This window comes from Suncus etruscus, chromosome 12 (assembly GCF_024139225.1).
Source record: "Suncus etruscus isolate mSunEtr1 chromosome 12, mSunEtr1.pri.cur, whole genome shotgun sequence".
NCBI lineage: Eukaryota > Metazoa > Chordata > Mammalia > Eulipotyphla > Soricidae > Suncus > Suncus etruscus.
This window is the reverse complement of record NC_064859.1, coordinates 20,505,116-20,514,157: the sequence shown is the minus strand read 5'-3', so window position 1 is coordinate 20,514,157 and position 9,042 is coordinate 20,505,116. Positions and strand designations below refer to the sequence as shown.

The following is a 9,042-nucleotide window of genomic DNA, read 5'->3' as shown; positions in this document are numbered from 1 at the left end:
GTCATTTTTCTCCATTTCAATGGCTATGAGAAGTATATTATAATGTGATGGGCAAGGAATAAGCTTGGGGAATATGAATCAGAGGTAGCATATAGAACCAATCATTAGAAATATATAAAAATAATGCATTGCTACTATTCATGTGAGAGTTTTGCTAACTCTGAATTTTTATTCTGATGATCATTTTTGTTTAAACCAAAGGAAAATAATTTATGAACACTTCTAATGGAAATTAGATGCCATAAATTAAAACTAGTAGCTAAATGTCATAATTATACTTTATGAGATAATTAACACTTAACATTAAAGCAAAAAATAGCACAATTCTCTTTGAAAATAATAACTGTTCCAAAGTAATATGGGGGTGCTAGTTTTGAACTCAGGACTTCATATAATTTAGAGTCTGTGGCAGGGATCCTCAAACTTCTTAAACAGGGGCATTCACTGTTTCTCAAGCTGTTGAAGGGCCAGACTATAGTTAAAAAAAAATCTATGACCAAATTCCTATGCACACTGCACATAACTTATATTGAAGTAAAAAAATGAAACATGCAATATTTAACATGAAGAACATGTAAAGTTAAATCAACAAACATACCAGTATTTCATTGAGAATTATGGGCTTGCTTTTTGCATGCCATACTTTTAACACCCTTGCTGGAGACTGAGGAGTCAAGAGACAAGAGAAGGATAGTCAGTGGATATGGGTAGCCACATTTCTGTGTTATATCAAAAAAATCATCAAATATGATATATAGTTTTCTGTTCCCTCTATTTTTCTCTTGATCATAGTTCCATACATGACATATACTACCTGATAAACACATAGCAGGTTTCCTGACTTTCCAGGATGGAACATATTGGGACAGAAATTACTTGTGTGAGCCTTGTTGCTGGGATTGGAAAAGCTATAGCAGAATCTGGTTAGATCAAGGAGGCTCCTAATGAGAAGAGCAGTTTTTGGGTTTTTTTTTTTTTTTTTTTTTTTTTGGTTTTTGGGCCACACCCAGCTTTGCTCAGGGGTTACTCCTGGCTGTCTGCTCAGAAATAGCTCCTGGCAGGCACGGGGGACCATATGGGACACGGGGATTCGAACCAACCACCTTTGGTCCTGGATCGGCTGTTTGCAAGGCAAACACCGCTGTGCTATCTCTCCGGGCCTGAGAAGAGCAGTTTTAAGAAATGGAATAAAATGGACAAAAATTTAGGTTTGTTTTTTTTTATTGTTGTTCTTAATGTTTCTCTATGGTCTCTTAATTTATCTATATATCATACAGATGCATATTTTAAAAATACGCACAGTTGATGCATGTTGTGTTTTTATTTATAGAATACGATTTTTTTTTTTTTTGGGCCACACCTGGCTGTGCTCAGGGGTGACTCCTGGCTGTCTGCTCAGAAATAGCTCCTGGCAGGCACGGGGGACCATATGGGACACCGGGATTTGAACCAACCACCTTTGGTCCTGGAGTGGCTGCTTGCAAGGCAAACACCACTGTGCTATCTCTCCAGGCCCTAGAACATGATTTTTAAAAGATCTGTACTTTCAACTCAAATTTCCCTCTGACCAGTCTGCATTTTCAGTGTCAGTTGTTTTTTCTAATTTTTTCATAAAACATAAAGTACTTTTAATCACCTCTGCTTTTCTATTTTTTGGGTTTTTTTTATTTATTTTTATTTTTTTTTGGTTTTGGGGTCACACCCGCCAGCGCTCAGGGGTTACTCCTGGCATTATGCTCAGAAATCACCCCTTATTATTGCCCTGTTCTAAGGTCAGTGATAAGTAAGACTCAAAGAAACGAAACCAGTGTTTTGGTTTTTGTTTGTTTGTTTTGTTTTGGGCCACACCCGGTGACACTCAGGGCTTGGGGGACCATATGGGACATGGGGCAATCTAACCGCGGTCTGTCCAAGGCTAGCGCAGGCAAGGCAGGCACCTTACCTCTAGCGCCACTGCCCGGCCAGTTTGTTTGTTTGTTTGTTTGTTTTTTGGGTCACACCGGCAGCATTCTGGGGTTACTCCTGGCTCTACGCTTAGAAATAGCTCCAGGCAGGCTTGGGAGACCATATGGGATGCTGGGATTCGAACCAACGTCCTTCTGCATGAAAGGCAAATGCCTTACCTCCATGCTATCTCTCCAGCCCCTTCTTTTCTTTTTCTTTCCAATGATATATGAGCTGAGGGTTAATCTCCAGTAAGATGATTATATTATATAAAATTTCACTGAAAGTAGCAAAGAGATTTAGCTGGTAGGAAGATATTAGAAGGACATGCTCAATTTTGAGAAAAAATTGAAAATATTTGTTAGTTCACTTCTCTAGGAAAATAAGAGTGAGACATGAAAACAAAATTGATAAAAAGAATATCACCTGTGAAACAAACCAATTTGCTCAATCTTCGATCCTGGTTTCCATGGAAACAGCAAAATAACAACTACAAAGTTGTTATTCAATGTGAAGCCCAATTTTCTTTTCTTTTCTTTTCTTTTTTTTTTGGTTTTTAGGTCACACCTGGCAGTACTCAGGGGTTACTCCTGGTTCTATGCTCAGAAATTGCCCCTGGCAGGCACAGGGGACCATGTGGGATGCCGGGATTTGAACCACTGTCCTTCTGCATGCAAGGCAAACGTCTTGCCTCCATGTTATCCCTCCAGCCCCTGAAGCTCAATTTCCTGAAGAAAGGTTTTTTTGGGTGTCCTGGTTCTTCAAAACACCAATGTGACCAAAGGAGTTTTTGTTGGTAAGAGCCTGCTTGGTGACACTCTGATCTAACTCTTGCATGTGCAGTCTAATTTATCCTTATTGTTTTATTTCCATCTTACATCATAGTGCTACTGAGGCCACTGACTTTGAGTGTCGCTCAGCTCATGACAATCATCGATGGCTATTACCTTATTTCAGGGTGAAGGACTAATTAAATGCTTAGAAGCGATGGGATGCCGGGGGATTGAACCGTGATCTGTCCTAGGCTAGCGCTTGCAAAGCAAGCTTGCACCAAGCTCTCTGGCTCACAAAATGATTTTTTTTTTTTTTTTTTTTTTGGTTTTTGGATCACACCCAGCAGCGTTCAGGGGTTACTCCTGGCTCTACAGTCAGAAATCTCTCCTGGCAGGGTCGGGGGACTATATGGGATGTCGGGATTCGAACCACCATCCTTCTCGGTGCCAGGAAACACCCTACTGCTGTGCTATCTCTCTGGCCCTCACACAAAATTATTCTTAAGATCAGTGTGATGCAAACTTCACAATATCCAAAACCATGGAGTGATATGATTACTAATATCACATCTGATTTTCCATTGTTGTGCCAATGTTATTTTACTATCAAATTGTAACTTGTTTTCCAAGTATGTGTGTATGTATGTATATATAGATATAGATATATAGATATAGATATATAGATAGATCCCAGAACACCTAGTGCATTTCATTCTTAATCTCTGGTTCATTTCCTTCTATCTAAAAATCACTGGAATTTTCCCCTCATTGCTGGTATCTTTGGAATCATCTTATAATAATTCTTGCATCTTGGGGCCAGAGCAGTGGCACAAGCGGTAAGGCATCTGTCTGCCTTGCACTCTAGCCTAGGAGGGACCGTGGTTTGATCCCCTGGATCCCATATGATCCAGGAGCTATTTCTGAGCGCATAGCCAGGAATAACCCCTGAGCGTCAGGGGCTCATATGTGGTGCCAAGCACAGACAGAAAGTGGGTTAAGAATTGTGCAAAGCAAAAAAAAAAAAAAAAAAAAATTGTGCAAAGCAAGCACCCTTCCTGCTGGACTCTGTGCAAACCACCCATTACTAATGAGATTTCCTTGATCATTAAGACTTCTATACATACTATACTGATACTATACTATATTCTCCTATACTTATTATTTCCTATAAAGTCCATTATAAAGTGTCCCATTTTAATTTCTAAATTACTCTTCTGCCATATATCTTCTCACTTATTATCATTCATTTATATTTATAAATCGATTTATTATTTATATTATTATTATTTTTTTGTTTTTGTTTTTGTGTCACACCCGGCAGTGCTCAGGAGTTACTTCTGGCTCTATGCTCAGGAATTGCTCTTGGCAGGCTCGGGGACCATATGGGGTGCCGGGATTCGAACCACTGACCTTCTGCAGGCTATCTCTGTGCTATCTCTCCGGCCCCTACTTTTTTTTGTATTTATATTATTTCTTTATGATTATTATTCTCCTCCTCACTTGCTAGGCCCCATCCACCAGGGCTTGGATTGGGCATTTCGCAGGCCAGAGGCTCCAACGCTGTGCAGCAGCCACTGGAAGCCCCGCCCCTCAGTGTGCCTTAGCCAATCCGCACTCAGAAGAGGCGGTTGACCCGGAAGTCTTACGCACGACCTTCCTTTCCCTTTCCCACAATCCCCCGCGCTCTTCCTTTCCTTCCCTGGGCCCGGCAGGGTGAGTGGTGGTGTCGTCGCTCGGTCCCTTTTCGCGAATCGGACTCCATCCTTGGCCGCACCGGGGCCGGGCGCGGTAGCGGCGCTCCCCGAAGCTTGCTCGGGCTCCCGGGGTCCCAGGGGGAGGGAACTGGGGCTGCGCCGAAGGGCTCCGAGGGCCTGCGAGGGAGGAGTTGTGGGGGACCGCGGGGGCTGCGCCTAGACGGGGCTCCGGGGCTTGGCGGCCCGTGGGGGACGACGTGGCGCTAAGTGGGGTTTGGGTCCGGGTCTAGATGGCTCCCGCGAAGAAGGGCGGCGAGAAGAAGAAGGGCCGCTCGGCCATCAACGAGGTGGTGACCCGGGAATACACCATCAACATCCACAAGCGCATCCACGGAGTGTGAGTACCCGGGGGCGGCCTAGAGCCTTGGGGACACGCGTCTGGGGCCGCTGGTGGTGGGTGCAGGACTTAGAACTCGAGTCGGCCACGTGCAACGCAAGCTCTCCGCCCGTCCCTGTTTTCCTGGTCTGCCCATCCATTATTTGGGGGCACTTGGTAGTCTTTTTGCCCAGATCGCCCCCTAGGAAAGACGGACAGTTTAGGCACCTGAACTATCTTTCCAGCCCTTAAATGAGAATGCTGTCAAAGTGGTGTTTTTTGTTTTTTCATTTTTTTGTGGGGAGTTTTGGGCCACTCCGGTTGTGCTCAGGGATCACTCTAGGTGGGGCTCGGGTAGATAAGACATGCCAAGGTTTCACAACCTGGAGTTACTGAATCTTTGTGTTTTCCTTTTTTTTTTTTTTTAACTTGAGGATCCCCTGTTGCTCCACCTGCAAACACTGGGAGGAGTCTAGGGGTCTCGTTGGAGGTTCTGCTGCAGTCACTAGTTGGGACCACAAAATAAGACTCTCGGGCCCGGAGAGATAGCACAGCGGCGTTTGCCTTGCAAGCAGCCGATCCAGGACCAAAGGTGGTTGGTTCGAATCCCGGTGTCCCATAGGGTCCCCCGTGCCTGCCAGGAGCTATTTCTGAGCAGACAACCAGGAGTAACTCCTGAGCACCGCCGGGTGTGGCCCAAAAACAAACAAAAAAGACTCTCAGGCTAACACACATACATACATAGATAACACGGGTTGGATGACTGGCCCTTCTGAAGGTTTTGGGAGGGTGGGTTCTCTCTTCAGACTAATCTATACCCGACTTGTAATGGCCTTCAGTCAAGTTTCCTCCTTTTTCCCACACTGGAATCATGAGAATGTAATGAATTAAAATATTCATTTGAACAGCGGGTTAATCTCGTGGCAAATATCAAGACCTCCTTAGGCTTAATGGTGTACTTTTTCAAAAGGAATCCCCAGAGTTAATGCACCTTTACATTGGTAGTAATGCATGACTTTTAGACTGCATCCTATATTGTGTGTGCATATTGTAACATTCTTTGAACATAATCTCCGGCAGATATTTGGAGATTCTTCGTTTTACCAGGGAAGGGTTATCGATATATTAGCATCTCTTAGGAATCATGTTTGGGGCCCTGATTCAGCAGGTTTAAAAATTGGACCGTGGGGCCAGAGAGATAGCAAGGAGGTAAGGCATTTGCCTTTTCATGCAGAACATCCGGTGGTTCGAATCCCTGCATCCTATCTGGTTCCCTGAGCGCTGCCGGGTGTGACCAAAAAAAAAGGTGGATCGTACACCTTCTGTATCCCATTACTTGAAGGAAGTTTTTGGGATAAGTGCTGAATATTACACATTGCTGGCAAAGAGAATTATTCCTGCCTGGTAAAAGAGTGAGTCAGGGTTTGTGAGAACAGTGCTGTATAATTTTATACTCGTTTAGTCCTCATTCTATGTTGATCTTCACAGAGGTTTCAAGAAGCGTGCGCCTCGGGCACTCAAAGAGATCCGGAAGTTTGCCATGAAAGAGATGGGCACTCCGGATGTGCGCATTGACACCAGGCTCAACAAAGCTGTGTGGGCCAAAGGAATAAGGTACTAAAATGACTTGTGCAGTAAGATGAAACTACATTTAGTTCTAGTTAATAGTGCACTCTATATTTAAAAGCTCAGTGTTTGGTTCATGTGGATGAAAATATGCTCCCCAAATAATGGCAGTGGCTCAAGGTAGGGCTACTTCAGTAGGAAGCAAGACCAAATAATGCAGCATGCAGTGTTAGGATTAGAGAGTAGAATTGCACAGGGAATGTATTTGGACAGAGAAGAGATAGGGATTTCTCTTTTGACTTAATGAGAAGCTAAAAAGACTTTATCCGTAGACAATTTATGGAGATAGGAGGCTATAAAATGCGATGATACTGCATCGTAGAGGGTCGCTGTTATTCACGCAGTGATTGTATGAGATAAGTGGGTAAATATCTTGACAGGATGAAGCACATTAGGAGTAGTAGAGAAGGGTAGAAGGATTACAGTTGGTAATTGTTTCATTGATGGGCACTGACCTCGGTATCACTGTCTTTTTATTAGGAATGTCCCATACCGAATCCGTGTACGTTTATCCAGAAAACGTAATGAGGATGAAGATTCACCAAACAAACTCTATACTTTGGTGACCTATGTGCCTGTCACCACTTTCAAAAGTAAGTTTCAGTTGCACAGATTACTTGATCTTTGAATTTGTGATTTTGCACCTACGAGTAAATAGCCATCCTCTATGGGGTATATTAAGATGTATTGGGTGTAATGGTGATGAGTGGCTATGGAAGCTGATTTGGGCTGTTAATTTCTTTTACAGATCTACAGACAGTCAATGTGGATGAGAACTAAACTGGTGGCATAATAAAATTATAAAAATAGCACATTGTGCTTTGCTGCTTTTTCCCTCCTTTAACCCACGTCTCATGTAACTTACACATAAGATCATTTAAAGCTTATTTCCCCCTCCCTTAATATAGAATTTTTTTCTTCACCCCTAGAGTTTCTGGATTTGGGCAGAGCTTTAGTAGTAGCTTTTTTTTGTTAAATACAGCTTGGCTGTAAAAATGATAGATTTCGGAGCTGGGCACAGCAGGTAGGTAGGGTGTTTGCATGCCGAAGACTCAGGTTCGATCTCAGCCTGCCAGGAGTGATCTCTGAGCACAGAGCCAGGTGAAACTCCTGAGTGCTGCTGAGTGTGGCCCCAAAACAAAAAAGATGGATTTAAGGCCTGAGAAGAGTACATTGGATTGTGTATCACCAACCTGGGTTTTTGACCCTGCACATGGTGATCCATGAGTGCAGAGAAAAGAATGAGTCCTGAACATCACCAGGTGTGGCTTCAAATTTTAGTAATGTGAAATTAATGTCTTCGGTGAACTTGAATTTGCAAATGAGCATATTTGTCAAAGTATGAGAAGGAACTGATTTGTTTTGTTTTGGGGCCACACCTGGCGATGCTCAGGGGTTACTCCTGGCTGCCTGCTCAGAAATAGCTCCTGGCAGGCATGGGGGACCTTATGGGACACCGGGATTTGAACCAACCACCTTTGGTCCTGGATCTGCTGGTTGCAAGGCAAACGCCGCTGTACTCTCTCCGGGCCTGGTTTTGGTTTTTGAGTCACACCCAGCAGCGCTCAGGTTATTCCTGGCACTGCTCAGAAATTGCCCCTGGAGCCACAGGGGATGCCAGGATTCAAACCACTGTCCTGCATGCATGAAAGGCAAACGCCCTACTTCCATACTATTTCCCCAACCCCTAGCTTCTGTTTTTAATGTGGTTTTTTCCTCTCATTTCTAAGAAGGAAGGAGGGAGAGAGCTTTTTAATGGTTTTGATGTGTTTTTCTAGTCCTGTTTTATTTATTTTTTATTTTTTTTATTTTTTTATTTTTTTTGGTTTTTGGGCCACACCCGTTTGACGCTCAGGGGTTACTCCTGGCTATGTGCTCAGAAATCGCCCCTGGCTTGGGGGGACCATATGGGACGCCGGGGGATCGAACCGCGGTCCGTTCCTTGGTAGCGCTTACAAGGCAGACACCTTATCTCCAGCGCCACCTTCCCGGCCCCCCTGTTTTATTTTTGATTGTTGGGGGCACACCTGGCAATACTCAGGTCACTTCTCAGAAATTGCTCCTGGCAAGCTTGGGGGACCATATGAGATGCCAGGAATCGAACTGGGTCAGTCCCAGGTTGGCTGTATGCAAGGCAAAGGCCCTACCACAAAGCTATCTCCAGCCTCTAGTCCTGTTTTAGATGGAATTCCCCTTGGGTAAATGTCCTAGAGCTACAATAACATTAACATTATCAGTAGTGTATGGAACTTGGGAATACAGAGTAGTCAATATTTTTGCCTGTAGCTTTACCTAGACATTAAACTGATAATTAGCAAATTGCTAATCAAATTAGATACAAAAATTTTACTTAAAAACTTTGAAATCCACATTGAAAGCATGGTTTGCACATACTTTTGGAAGGATGCAAAAGTGAATACAACCAAATATATTAAAAGGGTTTCAATTACCAGCATTGAAACAAAATTAGTGCAAAATAAAAAACCAAATACAATTGTAGATACAGTAATTCTGAGGTCTTGAAAGTGAACAGGATTGTGTCATTCTCTTTACTCTGGATTAATGTGACACGTGGCTTTGATTTCCTTTCATCTGAAAAGTACAGCCAGGCTGTCATCTAGAAACGCTC

General features: G+C 43.4%; 1 protein-coding gene across 2 annotated transcripts; it reads left to right on the top strand.

Annotated features, from left to right (window-relative positions):
• Positions 1–4,434: 4,434 nt before the first annotated feature.
• On the top strand, positions 4,435–7,225 carry RPL31 (ribosomal protein L31). Of its 2 annotated transcripts, XM_049785129.1 has the most exons (4): positions 4,435–4,808; positions 6,276–6,401; positions 6,894–7,006; positions 7,162–7,225. In XM_049785129.1, exons 1-4 carry the CDS (start codon positions 4,702–4,704, stop codon positions 7,191–7,193), a joined length of 378 nt encoding a protein of 125 aa, XP_049641086.1. In that variant the 5' UTR covers positions 4,435–4,701; the 3' UTR covers positions 7,194–7,225. The 2 variants fall into 2 exon arrangements, with proteins under 2 accessions (XP_049641086.1, XP_049641084.1); XM_049785127.1 differs by having other exon boundaries at positions 6,894–7,225.
• The last annotated feature ends 1,817 nt before the right edge of the window (positions 7,226–9,042 follow it).

Coding starts and splice junctions, on each gene's coding strand:
- RPL31 (XM_049785127.1), top strand. CDS start 4,702: ATGGCTCCCGCGAAGAAGGGCGGCGAGAAGAAGAAGGGCCGCTCGGCC. Junction 4,809..6,275: donor CACAAGCGCATCCACGGAGT/GTGAGTACCCGG, acceptor TGATCTTCACAG/AGGTTTCAAGAAGCGTGCGC. Junction 6,402..6,893: donor GTGTGGGCCAAAGGAATAAG/GTACTAAAATGA, acceptor TCTTTTTATTAG/GAATGTCCCATACCGAATCC.